Source organism: Canis lupus, chromosome 15 (assembly GCF_011100685.1).
Source record: "Canis lupus familiaris isolate Mischka breed German Shepherd chromosome 15, alternate assembly UU_Cfam_GSD_1.0, whole genome shotgun sequence".
Classification (NCBI taxonomy): Eukaryota; Metazoa; Chordata; class Mammalia; order Carnivora; family Canidae; genus Canis; species Canis lupus.
Window position 1 is genome coordinate 34,272,955 of NC_049236.1, and position 18,400 is coordinate 34,291,354.

At 39.4% G+C, this 18,400-nt stretch overlaps 2 protein-coding genes across 8 annotated transcripts in view; one reads left to right on the top strand and one right to left on the bottom strand.

Moving 5' to 3' along the window:
* CRADD (CASP2 and RIPK1 domain containing adaptor with death domain) overlaps nucleotides 1-18,400 on the top strand; it is a 172,673-nt gene that overhangs the window by 98,652 nt on the left and 55,621 nt on the right. The gene's annotated exons all lie outside the window — the stretch shown is intronic.
* LOC102154256 (60S ribosomal protein L18a-like) lies at nucleotides 797-15,809 on the bottom strand. The gene is given in 4 exon segments (XM_038557618.1): nucleotides 797-911; nucleotides 2,115-2,409; nucleotides 2,412-2,646; nucleotides 15,744-15,809. Coding segments are annotated over 4 exon segments (711 nt in total).

Here is an 18,400-nt window from a genome sequence, read left to right on the forward strand (position 1 = left end):
AGGGAGAAAAGTAAATAATCCCCTTGCTTGTACCTTTTCTGAACATACCACCTCACCTCACCAAAACACAGTACCACTGTGAAGTGTGTTTGTGAAATTCAAATCATTTTATTTCACTCTTTGCTCTGTACCTGAGTGTGTGCTTGGAAGATCAGCATTCATTTAGGAAGAGGTACTTGTTTCTGTTTGTGTCTGTTCTGAGCCCACAGCTCACAGAGAAATAGGGGCTCTGACTTCATAGGCTGCTCAGTGGCATCTCCGTCTATGAAGAATAAATTCCTGATTTGGAGAAGAGGCCATTTAAAATCAATTATCCACCAAGAACCTAACTCCTAACATGCATTCTGAAAATGGATGTTTAATGCTTTACTCAGATTCAGCAGTTGAAAGGTCATCTAAAGCTTTCTCATCTTGCATCAGGGATATTTAAGTTTCTTTGAATCATCAGTAGGTGTTAACTAAAGATTTTTTTCCCTCAGGGTAGATATAGAAAATACCCAGTGCTTCTTCCCAGTCATCCCTCTCTTCCTTTGAAAGCTTTCATATATGCCCCTGTGTATTGTTTGACCATACCTTGCACTTCAAGCCCTGTATTGCAGGAATGACTTTCATAGTCACATGGTAGGAACTGTTCTGGATCCTTAAGAAAAAAACTGCTACTGAATAGGTCATAGTCTTCTCCTTTGGAAAGATGATGAAAATTGTAGTGGTTCTGCCTGTTATTAAAAAATAAACAGACTCTGAACCTGTCTGTAATTATTGGCTTTATAGAACCAGACTGAAAGTACACCATGCACTAAATTATGGCAGAACGAATTCTTCTGTAGGGCATTATGGTAGTTGGGCTTTTCTTTCCTTCTTTGTGTGTCTCAATACTGGCAATGATTTCTGAGGCATCAAGCATTTTCCACCTTTGTATAAAATTAATCAAAGGCAGACTCTTAGTGGCCTTGAATTATTTTTTTCTGTCTGTTGGATCAGATCCTTGTCGTGACTGCCTTATGGTGTCCTGGACAGAGGTGAGGTGGGTATTCCTGAAGAGCAGTGTGTATTCTATAAAGAATGCATTTTGGCTGCATTCAACTGGCCAACTTCTTTTACATGAACCTTGATGAATGAATCAATGAAGGAATGCGGGCATTTAGGGAAAATTGTGTGTCTTTAAGATTAATTTTGTAAGTAAGGATGTTTGCTAATGGAGAAGATGGGAACATTGCTTGAGCAGATGCCCTTCCTCTTACTGGATGTTAACATTTTAATTTTACCTTAGTTTTCAAACTGATCTCTCAAACGTAATTGTATTTGAACTACCTAGCAATCCTGTGAAGTTGGTAGCGAAGGTATTTATTATCTCTAACATACAAGGAATCATTCCCAAAGAAACCAGGGCTGATCATGTCAGCTCTGATCTCCTGACTGAACCCAGATGACAGTCTTTCCATTCTAAGTACAGTGGTTTCCCCACTAGATCAGGGAGTCTCACACTTGATTATTCAGAAGGACTGGGGTTAGGCTGAGAAATTCGTATTTTTTGCCACATACCCCAGGAGACAAGGTGATGCAGGTGTGTGGTGGACCACACTTTAAAGAACTCTACTCTATGCCATATTGTATCTTGGTAAGTGTAATTGCATTGAAAATACCATTTTTAAGATGGCATGTTTAACTTAGGTTTGAAAAGTTCATTTAAATGTTGTGTCAGAAATCCACAGTGATACAGACACAGATTGTTCGTAATAGCTGAAGACTAGAAACCTTCCAACTATCTATCGATAGGGAAATGGTTGAATAGCCAAATGGTATGTTCATAAAGAGGAATAATGTCCATTATAAGAAGGAACAAGGAAAACCTCTACATCTTGCCATGAAGTAATCTTTAGGATCTACCGTTAAGTGATACAAATAAAATGGAAAAAATATTTGTGGAGTATGCTACTTGCAGCGCAAGAAGAAAGGGAAGTAAAACATATTTATAATAAATAATAATATAGAAATATTAATATAGTAAAATAATATTTATGTATATACATCTATAAACACACACATGCACAGCCTGTACTTTAGGGTAAATTTTTTTTTTTTTTAATTTTCCCATGGAGGGTATTTGAGCATACTTGATGACAAGGAGGCTCCACATCTGAAAGAAAACATTGGGCCTCATGGTGGGGAAGTGGGGTTTTTGCTGGGAGGTAAGACGTGATAGGGGCAGCAGGAACTCCATCTCCCAGTCATGGAACTGCTTGACTGCCAGATGGTGGCACTTGCTGCCTGCAGTCTCCTCTACCTTCATTATCTGGATTGATTGGGCCCAGGCATGGTGCCGGGTGCCCATGGCTTGGTGGCGCTGGGTGACAGCGCCTGCAGTGGTCAGGTCCCCATACTCCTTGTGCATGCCGTGGGTGCTGCTGCAGCCGGGTACCCACATTCTTCACCTATGGAGGGGACTTTCTCCAACACCTGTGTATAGTAGACAATTTCCCCTGAAGGCTTCATCTTCTTCAGCTGAGACACAAAGTACCAGAAGTGGAACTTAGCAATAACATGATAAGGAGCAAGGATGCGTGGGTGGTGCATGGACAGAGTGTGGCATTTGGGGGTGGGCAGGCAGCGCCCCACCTTGTTCTCCACCTTGTTCTCTCGCTCTTGCTGCCACCCGAAAGGAAGTGCCAAAATAGGTTCTTTATAGAGATTCCAGCTAATAAGTGCAGAAGGGTGCTAGAAATAGATAACTACTATTTTGCAATGTTTAATGAAATAATGGAGCCAGGCAACAATCGTTAATGGATGGTGAAATCTGAAGTGAAATTGGAGCTTTGTAATTGAGAATCAGCTTGACAACATTTGAACCCACTGGTCACTAAAAGTAGAATAGTCAGACATATTACTCCTGATGTGATCTGACTGAAGAGAACAGCACCACTTATGCAGTATTCTGCCCACGTCCCTTCTGCATGAGTTTGAACCAGAATCTCATCAAGGTTCAGTATCTACCTACTAGTTTACAGGAAATACAAGGGTTGGAGGAACATGCTAAATACCACTACTAGGGTACCAATCAGCCAAGTCCTGAGTGTGGGGAGTTCTACAAAACAAATGACCCGATTTCTTCAAGCAAATACATATATGGAAAAAAGTAGGGAGGGGGAATAGTTTTAAGTTAAAAAACTTAAGAGACCTGTAAACCAAATGCCATGTATAAATCTTGTTTGGAACTTGATTTGAACAAAAATAATGTCAAATTACCTTTCTTGTTTTAAACAATAGGAGAAAATGAAACACAAGCCTATTATATGTTATTAAGAAATTACTGATAACTTTATTCCATGTATTAGATCTTGTTTGGAACTTAATTTGAACAAAAATAATATAAAAGTACCCTTTTTTAAAAATTTTATTTATTCACAAAAGACACAGAGAGAGAGGCAGAGACACAGAGGGAGAAGCAGTCTCCATGCAGGGAGCCTGATGTGGGACTTGATCCCAGGACCCCGGGATCACACCCTGAACCAAAGGCAGATGCTCAATCGCTGAGCCACCCAGGCGTCCCCCTTTCTATTTTTTTAAACGATAGGAGAGAATGAAACACAGCTCTTAAGTGTTATTAAGAAGTTATTGATAACTTTATTGATCTAATGGTATTGTGATTAAGTCTTTACCTACAGAAGCACTTACTATTGAATTGATATGATGCCTAAGATTTTCTTTCTTTCTTTCTTTTTTTAAGATTTTATTTATTTGTTCATGACAAACAGAGATGGGGGGGGCAGAGACACAGGCAGAGGGAGAAGCAGGCTCCACGCAGGGAGCCTGATGTGGGGACTCGATCCTGGGACTCCAGGATCACACCCTGGGCTAAAGGCAGGTGCTGTACTGCTGAGCCACCCAGGGATCCCCAAGATTTTCTTTAAATATACTCCAGCAAAAGAAAAAGAAGTGTTTAGGGAAGTAGGTGAAATCAGAATGGTGGGTGTAATGGTTTGTTGATGTGTCATGGTGGTTCTTTACAATTTTCTCTCTACTTTGTTGTATATGGAAAATCTGCATAATAAGGAAGATCAAGTTGTACTATTTTTTAGAGGCCAAATCCTGGCAAATGGGCTGGATTATAGCTACTATTTGTATAACCCAAGCAGGATCATGGCTACTCACTCCCTTTTCTCCTGTCTCCCTGCCTTTTAGCATTTCTTTCATTCCTTCTGCTTCGACTGTTGTTTACTCAGCCACATTTTGTCCCAGGCACCACTGTGGTGCTACCAAGCCTTCTAACTATTCAGATGAGGAAACTGAAATGTGGGGAGCTGACATTTCTTGTCCACAAACCCACATATGTCTGTCACCCAAATCTTAGTTTTTATGCATTATTTCAAGTTGCTTCCCAGAAATAGTCCTTTGATTTTATAGTCTTTCTATTTCTATTTTTAATTTTGTTTATGGATAAATTTTAAACACTGAGTAAGTAAGGATAAATCAAATACAGTAGCATCTGTGTATTCCTTGTGTATGAGAAAGATGCAAGGTATCTTTCTGATTGTAATAATTACAAAGACCTAATTAAAGGCAAAGCAGTGATGGGATTGTAATATGTAGCAACTTTCTTCATACCTGTAAAGAAATAAACCTCTATAAATTGTAACTTAAAGCCACAAAATAAGGTATTTTAATGCTTGTTCTTCTGTTCTTCAACAGCAATATTTGATATCTTTTTACTAGAAATGGAGGCCAGAGAAAAATGGCTGATTTCATTTCTCTTGTGTTTGCAAAAATACTTTTAGGATTATCCCAATAAAGAAACTCTCTAAAGCAAACAAATAAATCCTGAACTTCCCCCTGAGCCATGATTTACTTTACTCTCTTGCAAAATTATTTTGGCCTTTGTAAGACCCAGGTGTGCCCACGGGCATGTGCAGCCATGTCATTGTCATCTGTCATGTGTGATACTGTAGATGTAAGAAGTAGCAGTCATCAGTCAGGGAATGATAGCAAAGCCACATCACTGAACTCCTGCTGCAGGGCATGCATGAATCATACCTCCTGCTCTATAAGATTTAGTGTGACTTTTCCAAACACCTGCAGTGTGGTACTTCATGGCCAGTCCCACATTATTTATGCCCTTAGAGATGTCTGACTGGAATCTTAGGAAATTGTGTTAATGAGTTTGACATTGTTGTTTCCTTCAGTAATCAAAGCATAAATACAGTCAAGCTAAATGACAACATTTTACTCCTACCTGGGGCATGCCAGTGAACACATCAAAAATGCATAAATAATAAATAATAAATATTGACTCTCACTGTATGCCAGAAGCTGCACAAGGTCCTTTAAATACCTATTAATGTTTAACCCTCTCAGTGATCCTGTTTTAAAGCTGAGGTGAATAGCTGAAGCACAGAGAGGTTAAATGATTTGCCCAAGGTTGCACACCTAGTAAATGGCAGAGCTGTGCTCTCAACTCAGTCATTCTGAGTCCTCAGCCTTTGCTGTCTAACTACTGTGCAGTCTCAGGGCACTGGCAGAAAGTAATCCCACCCAGATCCCCACTGCCATGACTTGCCCCTTTACAGACATTAGGGCACATTAAAAACTTGGGTTATGCGCCAGAGCTTCACTTTATGGTTTTACAGATATCTGAAGCTAAGCAGAAAAGAGATGAAGAAATTGATAAAGCACATGTGGCAAATCTTTGGTATTTGATATTAGATAGACAAAGTTGATAGTTGATATTAGAAAACAGGGTTCCAGAGTGATTTACTGTCCAGCGGGAAAGCCAATTGGCCTGGCTACTTTGCCAAGGCAGTTAAGGAACATAAGAATGGATATTCATTCATGATTATTAGAAAGAAATTAGGTCAGAAATGAAATGAAAACAAATGGCAAAGAAATATCATTTTGGTATAAATAAAACAATTTCTCCTGCTTAGTAAAAGGAGTGTGCCTATTCTTTCCTGATTCATTAGAGAAGCATGGAACCAGCTTACTTTGAAATCCTAAAATCTCTTTAGGCCCAACTCATTATTAATGTGGTATACTTTCCTCAAAAGAGTGATATTTTTACAACTGCTATTTCTGGCTTCAGTCACATATAGAAACATTGGAATGAGTCCAATATGGTGTTTTGCTTTTTTTAAAAAAAATAGAAACTGTATTTGATAATGCATATGCTACAAACACTTCTAAAAATAATTTGCAGTTGGCAAGCTGTTTCTTTAGTATTTTTTTCCTGGCCCAGAAGAGGAAGCTTTAAAAATTCAAATTTGATCAACTTAGTACCTTTGAGAGTAAGGAAAAGAAACTTTGCCAGCTTATATGATTGGAATATGCTTTAGTATTTATGTAATAATTGAGAATGACTCAAACTGATTTTCTCTGGCTAACATCAGAAGTAAAAAATTTAAAAATTAAAATTGTGTCTCCTCCAGAGGGTAGTACGCTTGAGTCACTGACTGGTATCCTCTTCCTCATCTTCTAGTCCTTGACCTATGAGTTAGAAGGCAAGGATGCTTCTCTGGAGCTTCCTTTATACCTTCTTTTACCCTTCAGTATTCAGCCACAACTGCTGTTGGCAGCTCCTGGCAGAACAGGAAAGAATGCCAAGGAGTGGATCTATAAAAGCAGTGATTTGTTCATAGGAGCCCTTTGGTGAATGAAAGAAAATAGATTTGAAGTCTTGGCAGTACCAGCATTAAAAATGCAAGCTCATGATAATATCAAACAATTTTGGAAGAATAGTGAAACCCCACTTCACAGGTCATTAACTCAGATATATGCTTGGCTACCAAAGAGAAGCTGGGTAGCTGGGCAGACAAGATTAAGAACATTAGAGATCTAGTCCTATTGCTTGTGACCATGAACCAGTCACTTAACTCTTTGGCCTTAGATTCTGTATAAAAGGCTTATATTTGATCTCACTGATTATATTCTGTTTCATCCAAATGGTGTGATTTTAAGTTCCTGCGGGGAATCCAGGTAAAATGAGACAGTGGAATGTTAGCTTTGGGTTTTGCCTTAAAAGGAAATGTTGGCAAGGCAACAGGAAATAGGGGTCACAGACTCAGAGGCTGTGCAGGCAAATGAGTGAAGTGAATGTGATATAGGGGAAGTACATATCCATATTTTATATAAGACTCCATGTTTTTAAACATTGACAAGTCTTATTTTTTTAATACCCAAAAGTTGAATTGCTGGATCATGTGGTTCTATTTTATGTATGTATGTATATATATATTTAGTCAATTTGTCAGTTTTTATTTCAATTCCATTTAACATACAGCACAGTATTAGTTTCAGGTGTACAATTTAGTGATTGAACACTTATATTCAGCACCTGGTACTCATCACAACAAGTGCCATCCTTAATCCCCATCACCTATTTCACCCATCCTCACACCCAAACACTGACAAGTCTCATTTTTATCAAATCACTGTTGTTGGTTACAACAACAGCTGGCTGGACAATGGGCCTTTTGCTTTTTAGACTTCTGGGATAGACTCCATATTTAAGAGGTAAAGGAGGGTTTTGGGTTCTGACAAACCTGAGTTTGAACCTTGGCTCTGCCCTCTAATAAATATGTTAACTTGTACATATGTCTGTATTTAACTTCTTAAAGTTTCAGGTTTCTTTATCTATAGAGATGAGAATGGCAGTACCTTTTTTGTTGGATTTCCTAAAGATTACATGTAGCACAATACTTAACACATAGTAGGCACATTCTAAATGTTAATTCCATTACCACTGCCCTGGTGGTAGATCTTCTATAATTTTCTCATTTCTCATTCATGGCCAGTTGTTCAACATTTAGAAAGGAATGATAGATGCCAGTGCTTTTTCATAGATTCTGAAATCTCTTCAACCTACATTTCAGTTGTTTAAAAATAGAGATTTCATCTTTAAAAGACCTAATTTAGAAGGATATGTTTTCTATTTGTCAGTGGACATAGGAGGCAGTAAAATCAAATAGATGGTTACTCTGAAAAACCACTTTTGACAGTGAGGAAACAATATGGCATTTCCTCCTCAGGAAAAAAGTCTAGTAGCGTGGAGATCCTGCTGTGACTGATAATTTCATAGTTTGATTATTCCCAAGGAAAATCTATTTTGAAAAGAATCTGCTACATGCCCTACTATGTGCAGGGCACTATTCCAAGGGAATAATATAAAGATAACCAAGACCTAATGGACTTGTCATATACAAGACTATCGTGGCAGATTACAGTGTGTACAGAACTGTGTTCACCTTGAGAGGCTACACAGATCCTCCAGTGATGTGCTGTTGTTCAAGGTATCCTTGAAGTCTTCCTTTAGAATTTGCCTTTACAGCCCTTGGTGCATTTTGCTGACAAATTTTTACACTGATGGTATTCATTCTTAGAGAAGGTAGATTTGATTTGGGAGGCGGGCCAAGAACTCTTCATGACTAAGTCTGCTACGTAGGTGGTGGTCAGACTGGCTAGAGTAATTTTTGGTTAGAAATGAGTCAGGACCATAAAGTAATGTAAGTGTTAATGTATGTCACATAAACTGATCATAAAGGTAAAGACAGTTGAAAGAGAGGCATTCTGCAGGTTTTTGGCTCAAAAAGCAGTATCACTGGAATATATTTGTAGCTTCCCAACAGAATTGCTTGGAAAGGAATGGTGCTCATTGTCCATGTGTTATAGGATGTCTGCTTAAAGAGCCTTGTACTTACTTACCTCTTAGCAAACTGAGTTTTGTTTTGTTTTTTTTCCTGTAAAATAGTATAGCATTCTGTGAAGCTCCGGGATAGATTTCCCCTAAGAATATGAACAAATTATATCCTTTCTCAGAAGACTTTAGTGAACAGAAATACATGCTTATACTAAGTTCTTTAAAACTCTCTGAACTAGAAAGGATTGCCTCATTGTTGACCATAATTATTCTGCCATGATTTGGGGATGAATAAATTTCCTGTCAGAGTGTTTTAACAGTAGAATTAAAGAATTCTGTGTTGTGGCCTGTTGACCTGATTCATTCATTCCATGGATATCTTTTGAGGCTGAATATATGCCAGGCATTATTAGGCACTTACAGTGATGATGGTGATGATAGATACGTTTTACCTCAAGGAAGCCTGATATGCAAGAATACAAAATTTTTCAAAAACTAACTTAATAAAAAAAAAAAAACTAACTTAATAGTGTTATCAATTATCCTACTTTTTCCTTAAAGGATAATTTGGTGTTTCATGAAGTGCTGAGCCTCTCTGGTACATTTGAAATATTGCTCCTCTTAGGACCATTGGAATATGCATATACTCTTGAGGAAATACACCGCTGCCGTGGCACCTGGTCACCATGTGTGTGGTCCCTCAGGCCCAAGGACTGATCTCAGAGCACCCCTTAGCCAAATGTGTCATAGAGCCCTTCTTAGAATGATGTCGTTGGTTATTAGGGGAGCCTATGAGGCTCTGAGTTTGTCATGTTCTGTTACCTCTTGAGAATGCTGTCTGGGGAAGGAGAAGTAGCAATGGTGCTGGAATCAGAAGGCGATGCTTTCCAGTCCCAGCTCTGCTCTCCTCAGCAGTCAGTTGATCTACCTAAGCCTCAATTTCTAACCTTCCAGAGGAGGTCAGTAACCCTGTTTATTCCCAGCATTGTTGTGGGGCAGGAGGCTGGGTGTGGGCAAGCATTGTGGGATGTTAGTCCTTTTGACTGTCATTGTCTGGATAATGAAGCCTCGGCTGCACTGAGAAGCAGCTCTGTCCCTTGGAGTCCCCGACGCTTTGTCTCACAGCTCTTAGCTCTTCTGTCTTCTTCCTCCTATGGGTCACTTGTGTATTCTGTCCTCAGTAACCAAGTTTTCAAAGTCGGAGACTATGGTGGTGGATGCCTCCCCCCACGACCCCTGACCTGCTTCGCAGGCTGACAGAAACATCTTACTTCTCAGAGTGGCCACACTTTTTGTCTGAGAATCTGAGTCCTCCAAGCAGAGTCCCAGAAGTATTTGGTGTAGTCATCTTTTTTTCAGAGTATGGTTACTTTATCTCCAGAAAATTACTTGGGAAGCTGAAGCCTCCAGAGCAGTCATTCCATCTTTCTTGAGGGAGTGCCATATGTCCCCTTGATATAGTCACCTCTGCGAGAACACGAATGAACCAGAAGTCATAGTATTTGGCTTTCAGTCATTTATGATTTTAGAGATAGGGCATAAGATGATAGATTGGTTTAGGAGATCCAGGGGATGACTAAGGAACACATGCAAAGTAATAGTGTTAAGTACACATTTTAGGTTTTGGTTAAAGAAAGTTCTTTTAAAATCATGGAGGTTTAAAAATTGAAAGCAGGTCAGTGGCTACTAGGGATGAGGGCTATGGGTATGGTGGGAGGAAGGGATGACGAGGGCAGGCAAAGACTTTAGGCAATGGTGGATATAGATAGGTATTATCTTGGTTGTGGTGATTGTTTCACAGATGTATACATATGTCAGATCCTATCAAATTCCACACTTAATATGTGGTTTATTGTATGTCAAGTACACATTAATAAAGTTGTTAAAAACTGTATAGCTTCATCATCTGGAAGGAGGATAATGTGAAAAGAGGTGTTTGTTACAGAAAATAGCATTTTAGAAAGAAAAAACAAACACAGTTCAAATTCTTTGTGCGGTTTTTCTTTTTTCTTCTTTGATAAATTCTCGGTTTGGAGGCTTTAATTGGATATCTCACAACTGGAAAAGTAGTCTGAACTCTTTAAAGTTCATTTGAATTTGTGATCTAGGTAGCAGACCTGGTTTTAGAAAATTGTGTGCATATGTTGCTTTTGTGAATTGAATACCAGCCCCTCTCCTCGCCCTTGGGACCTTGTCACCTAATGGAATTTTGCAGGAACTCCTAAACAATGTGAGCCCTGGCCTGAGGTCCTGGAGTCAAGGATGTTGTCTGCTCTGTTACTCAAGGTCACAAAGTCCACTTGAAAAATTTCTTGTGGAGCTCAGCTGCAGGAAGAGCTTTGCCTCTCTGGATGAAAATAGTAGGTATTATCCTTTCTGATGACTGTAATGGATGCTATTTCTTTCTTCTCATTGGCCCCCAAGAAACTCAGAGGTAAACCTGAAGCTTAGCTATAACAACTGTGGTCTGTATAAGTGTATTTATATTTTCATTGGTCTTGAATCTCTATTTTATTTACATTTTCCTGGCTTGGACTATAGTTTTTGAATATTGGTAACTTTACGTTCTTGATGGAAGTCCCCCAAAATCCTTTTTGTAGTGACTCAGGGAATGCAATCTGTGGCTTAATCCACTAACTTTTCTTTGGCAAGGGACATTTGTGCTAGAAAAACCAAAGATGATGGTAACTTTGAAAAACTAACATGGTTCTTCAAGTTTAAGCATGCTCGGCATTCAGGTTTGCCCTTGACCTTAGGAATGGCCTCCCTAGGTCTCAAATTTTGACTAGGTTTGAATTCATTATGAATAATAATCATATTTTATAGCTCCCTAGCAAGAAAAAGAAATCATTTAATTAACAGTGATTATTGAGTATTAGCATCTCCTCCAAGATGTAAAATGTTACACACACACTCTCTCTTTCTGGTCACACAAAGTGAATCCCTCCTTCTCCTCTTCTTCCCTTTCTTTGCTCAAACATTGGGGTCTCTGCTACCCACAGGAGCTGTTGTAGAAAAAATTTAGGTTAAATGAAACAACTATGTTTCAAAATAGAACCAACTGCGAAAATTGTGCTGATAGATTTTTTTTTTTAATTTCAAGACCAGCTTCCAAAATAAGCTTGATGGTGTTCTAGACTGCTTGATTTTTTTTACTTAGCTTTCTTACTCTGCCTAAATTTCCAGTAATTAGAACTTCTGATAAAAACTTTCTTTTAAGAATAGAAATACTTCTGAGACTCTTAAGATGTTAATAGCTATATTTACAAGTCATTGTAAATTTTTTAAAAGCACTTTTTTCTCCTTACACCTAGCTGGGGGTAGAAGGTCCTAGAGAAAGAATTCACTTTTGAAGAATTGGCCTGGCGAATATTACAGTAAAGGTCTTAGGACAAAACAAAGGTACTTGGGGGCTTGGAGAACATATAGGTAGGAAGTAGGAGAGGCTTGTAGGAATGAGTGAGAGGACACGCAGGCCCTTGTCCACCTACCTGTTTTATAATGTGCTCTAAGGCTGGCCCAGATTTTATGAAAGGACCCTTCTCTTTTCTCTGCGTTGTACATCAAAGAGTTCCAAGACCTGGAATTCAGATAGATTTGGTAATAAAGCTTGCCACCATTTATGCTATTATATCTGTCACTTATATAGATTTTGCGGTATGTTTTACTGATCTTCATAGAACCCGGTATGTTTTACTGTTTACTGTGTCATAAACAGTAACACTGATAGTAGTTGTTGTAGCAGGAATAGTAGTAATATTTTCTGTGTTAAAAATAGAACTTAGTATGTGCCAAGTATTATCCCAGTTATGGATGCTCCCTCATTTAAAGATACAAGTTGTCACTGTTTTTGTGAGTTGCACAGTTTGAGCATTATAAGTGTTGTACTATTATTATCCCCATTTTACAGATGATGAAACTAAGGAACAGAAAAGTTGTATAACTGAGCTTCCCAAGGTCACACAGCTACGAAGTAGCAAAGTCTTGATTTGAACCTTGAGTATTGAGATCCAGTTTGTGATCTTAACTGCTATGCTGTTTCAACAGGATTGAGGTTTTCCACAACTGGAATAAAATTATAAAGTCCCCTTCAGTTCATGGAAGTTAACACTATATAGAATTTTCTAGATTTTAAATTTTGTGTCTCAAATCTTTGTACTGGATACCACAGTGAAAGAACAAATGGCAAGTTAATATCAATAATACAAGTATGCATCACTATATACTGAGGATTTACCCAAACAACCCACAAGAGACTGAAGTGTTGCTGATGAAGGTAAGTAATTTGTCATCAGAAAGCAAGAATAGAAGAATTGCAAACCATAAACAACTCAAGACATGCATGGGTGATTAGAGTATAATTCCTTCAATTTATAGAAATCCCAATCGTATGTATATGTTCTGCAACAGTAGTAGGAATTGTGTGGCAGTCCATCTATTTGTCTCATCTCTCTGTTCCCACTCTAGTCCAAAGGTCTAACATCTTCCACTGGACTGCCATATTGCCTCCTGACCCGTCTCTCTGCTTCCACGCTCACCCCTGCAGTCTGCCAGAGGTAGCAGCCAGAGAAGTTATTTAAAACCTAAATGTCATTCTCCTACTTAAAATCCTCCATTGGCTTCCCACTGCACTTAGAAGAAAACCCAAACTCCATGACACAGCTCCTGCCTATATCTATCCCTTATCTCCTGCATTCTCCCATGGTTCACTACTGCAGTCACACTGGTCCCTATTTTGTTCTTCAGATATACCAAGTGGGTGTTGAACCTCAAGGTCTTTTCAGTTCTCTTCTCTCTTGCTGGCATATAGATCACTTTATAAAACTGGCTTTTTCTCATTAGTTAGGCCTCAGCTCAATAAGAGCTGAGAGGGATTTTCCCTAACTACCCTAACCAAAGTGCCCACAGAGTCCTGGTTTATATTCCTGCCCATAGCCTGTTTTCTTTGAATTCCTAGAAAAGCATGCTTGTGCTTGTGCTTTTTTTTTTTGGCCCCTGGTCTGTAAACTCCAGAAGAGCAGATTCCTTATCTGTCTTGTGTGTACAGTCTCCCCAGTACCTAGAACAATATCTGGAACACATAGGAGGTTAATACCTAACTGCATGAAGGAACAAATGAATGATTTTTGTTTCTGATTCAGGATCAAAGAACTTTGCTCCCAAGGACTAATCTATACAGTCTTATCCCATACTTCTTCCTCCATCCTCTGTCCCCTGCTCATTTGGACTCTGTGCTTATGTACTGTGTAAATGCTTTTTCAACATTTTTAAGCAAGTTAAAGACATACTGTGTGGGGGTTTTGTCATCTCCATTAGTCAGATTCTGTTAGGGGCCCCATCCACAAGGGTCTTGTCTAATGTCCCAATTTCTTGGAAAGACAGTAATATTTCATAGTTGTTCACATGTCCTCTTCTCCAGTAGTAGTTGAACTTCTCACCATTCATCTGCAGAGCTGGAACCCTTCCCAGTTTGAGCAAACAACTGAGGTCCACCAGCTCCATTTGCTCTTTGATCTGTGACAGTCTTGTTTCTTCTTATCTTTCTTTGCTTGTCTTTAGTTGTCAGTTTGTTCTTTCCTTCTCCCCCATTTTTCCTTTCATGTAGCAAACAACTTAATAATTTCTAGTTTAGTAAGATCAACTGCTAGAAAGGCCCTTTCCCAGTTTTATTTATATAATTAAAAACTCTGTTTAAGTCTTAATTTTAATGTGATAATTGAACAACCTTCTAGAACATGATTAGGGCAAGTGCATTGTTATCAATTTGGCTGTTAGACTGGGATAGGCTAGGGCTGACACAGGGATTTGAACAAGTATGAATCTTCTCTGAGGAAAGCATAAGGAAATCTCTGACCACAGTGAAATCCTTGGTCATGTCTCAGAATAGGTTAGTACTTTGAGAATCATCTACACAGGTGATAAATTGGAATCAACAGATTTTATCTATTTATCTAATGGGTATAATCATAGCTATGTGTGTTTACTTGATAGAGAGCTTGGGTAAGCTTGTTTTCAAGGACTTTTGGGTTCTTTCTCAAAGAATTTTTGTCTTAAGGATAAGCTTGAGAGAAAAACCAGGCTATTGGGATTTTCTTTTCTGCCATAGCTAACAGTTTTGTTACTGATATTCTTTTGCATGTAAATAGAAGTCTGTTCTTTTGCCAAGATCATTCTTTATGAACTACCATGTAAGACATCTGAATAATACTTATAATATCTTCTAAATATTAAGTATTTACTTGTGGATCTGTGAAAACATTTCTGGGACTGGACCTTTCCTTGTCAAGCTTATAACTTTTCTAAGGGGTTTTTACTCACAGTCCCTGTTTCCTAAGATCTTAGGGTTAATAGGGCTGGCTCTTTGACATTAATAATTTTCATTTTGCTGGTTCTTGCCCCTTGCAAATCTCTCCCTCACCTTTGGCATGTCTCACATGCTCACAAGCAGCTTAGGCCTAAGGTTGTGTGACATGTCCTGGTACCACCTCTGTGGTTTGCACTGGCCACTGCTGGATCTGCTTGACACTCTTGCTGCTTCTGCTAAGATCAGCCCCTCCTCTTACATACAGATGTTAGGAGCTGGGGAAAAGGGAAATACTATTACCTGAACAGCTGGCAGCAGAATTTGCTTATGAAGGAAATAATCTTGGGGAAAACACCTTGATGAATGCTTGAGGAAGAACATGAGGCCCCAAAGGACTGGATGTTGGCAGAACTACTCTGCATGAGGTCAAGGGGAAGCATTTATTGATTGTTTATAGAGCAAGAAGGTTATGTGTAAGAACAAAAGAGAAGAGAGGGTAGGGTGGAGGGTCAGGGTACCAGCTAAGTGCAGAAGATTGTGGAGAGGACCTTAATGGCACCATTCCATGGGATCCCCCAACTTCTCTGTGAAGTCTGCTGGGTTTGTATGTGTCCCGCATGGAGGTGTCTTTCAGGAGGTGAACCTGGAGATGCAGACATCCACATCTAGGTGCAGGGCAGTAAGGAGACACATCCATGCAGTTGGGAGCACAGGAAATAAGGGAGGCCCTGAGAACATAATCTCACCAAAATGTTGAGAAAGGCCTTTGGTTTCCAGAGGCTAGCATTGATGGAGGTTTGAACCAATTTTCCCTACATCTTGAAGGGCAGCGAGAGCCCCAGCTAACACCTGAGTTCCATCTGGAAGGTACCTGGCATCCATCTGTCCGAAGAATTTTAACACCACTGCAATAGGTAGCTCAGCTGCTAATGTTGTATTTTATGTGTGCTCGACATGTTTCCTTATATGTAATTCTGTTAAAAATTTTTTCATTGCACAAAGGATATTATAATGTATAACTGTGTACCCAGAACGACATTAAAAACCAAGACAGGGATCCCTGAGTGGTGCAGCGGTTTGGCGCCTGCCTTTGGCCCAGGCGCGATCCTGTAGACCCGGGATCGAATCCCACGTCGGGCTCCCGGTGCATGGAGCCTGCTTCTCCCTCTGCCTGTGTCTCTGCCTCTCTCTCTCTCTCTCTCTGTGTGACTATCATAAATAAAGAAAAAAAAAAAAAAAACCAAGACAAAGGAACACAGTCAGCCAAATGTGCATGGAATATGTGGCAGACAGGCGGTCAGGATGGGGCTGTGTGAGTAAAAGTCCAGTAGGAGTCAACCACTGTTTTTTTTTTTTAAGAGATTTTATTTATTTATGAGAGACACAGGCAGAGGGAGAAGCAGGCTCCATGCAGGGAGCCTGATGTGGGACTTGATCCCGGGACTCTAAGATCACACCCTGGGCCAGAGGCAGGCACTAAACCCCTGAGCCACCCAGGGATCCCCTAGTCAACCACTGTTTTTAAGCAGCTTTTACAATTGAGCTCACAGTTTCTGCACCCTGTGAATCAGCTGGTTTTGTTTTTCCAGTCCAGTAGCATCTTTCAGGCTTTGGGTAATTGATTAAGGGGAACCAATAAAGTTTTGCTCAAGACCAGAAACACATCCATAAGGCCTCAGTTAAAGTATCACTCCCTCAGCTCCCTCGCCAAGCTTCATCGAGCGCCCCCACCCTTCCCTGGTACATGCACTTACTCTCTCCTCCCTGGTCCTACGGCACTTTGTGCATTCCTCAGTTTTTACACCTGGCATATGATTTGTAATTGGTCATATGTATTTTCTTTGTTTCCCGGGAGATGATAACTTCCCTGAAGGCAGTTACTCACCTTGTTACTCACTTTTATTTTGATCGTTCAGTGAGCAAAGTGATTCTAGGACGGATTGGTCTTAACTGTCCACGACTAATTGAGTTAGTGGTACGTGCTAATAATGGTCTTCAGACTCTTGATACTGAACTTACTTGTATTGCTGAACACTGTAAAAATTTAACAGCCTTGGGCCTCAGTGAGTGTGAAGTCAGCTGCAGTGCATTCATTGAATTTGTAAGACTGTGGGAAAAGACTAATGCAGCTCTCTGTAATGGAAGAGGTTTTGATCCCTGATGATGAGGATAGCCTTGATAAAATTCACACGGAAGTGTCCAAATACCTGGGAAGAATATGGTTCCCTGATATTCTGCCTGTCTGGTAATTGGCTACTAAAGATTCTTAAAATTTTTTAAAAAATCGTTAAAGATTAGCTTCTTTCTTTCTATGCAAATATACATGTTAAGATACATTGCTGAAATACTTTAGGGTAAGGTATCATTTGCAAACTATCTTCATCAATTACAGCAGAAAACTATGGAAAAATGTAAGAAATTTAAAAAGGCAGAAATTTCTATAAACAGGGCATTGACCCTATATTGTGGAATAGGTAGTTGATAGGCTAAAAACTATACGTGATTTGTAGATGAGTCCTTCAGCCTTCATTGAAGGCATATTTTAGCTTGCTAAATAAATTTATCATATTGAGCTTTGGATCCCTAAATGCGACATTTATAGCTTTATACTGCTTTAACTGCTCCTCTTTCATCTTGCTATTTCATATGTTTTACAAGATATGTAGTATTAAAATCAGACCCTGGGGCTGACTTACCTGTACTTAATTTTTAGCACAATATAAGATCATATTATAACTCAGTAAACAATTTCTAATACCAAAAAAAAAAATGTGAAGGCAGGAAACTGTGTCTTGTCTGTGTGTGGTGGCTCCCCACAAATATTTGCTTAGTGAATGTTGTTGGGGACATGAGTAGACTTATACTAGAAGCAGAAGTGTTTTTATTTTTTCCCAGGTATGGAGAGTGAGTGAAGAGGCAGAGCGAGAAATTAAGAGCAGTGGTGCTAATATTAACAAATCTGTCAGTCACTGTTCTAAGCATTCCATGGATTAACTCATTTAATCCTTGTAATGACCCTATAAGATAGCAATTGTTATCACCAGCCCCTCCCTTCATTCTATAGGGGAAGAAACTGAGACACAGAGAGCTCAAGTGACTTGCCCAAAGTCACACAGCGAGTAGGTGGCAGTTGGGATCTGAACTCCACAGGCTGGGCTTTTAATGGTTATTCTTCCTTTCTAAGGTTGGGAGACACTGAGAGCCCAGATCCAAGACATGTGAAATCTGCCGAGTCGCAGATGTACTGTATTATTATTGTACTATTGCTGTGTTAAGGTAATTACTATGACTATAATGGTAATTTTACTATTGCTATAATATTACTAAAGAGTTACACTGACCATGTGGCTGCGTCCCTTCTCCACCCATCCCCTACAGATGTACGACTGCTGGACTCTCAGCTGGGACAGGTGAGTTACAAAAGGCAGGGCAAGGAAGACTGAGGAATTTTTCTCTGTGGTCCTGGGAAAATT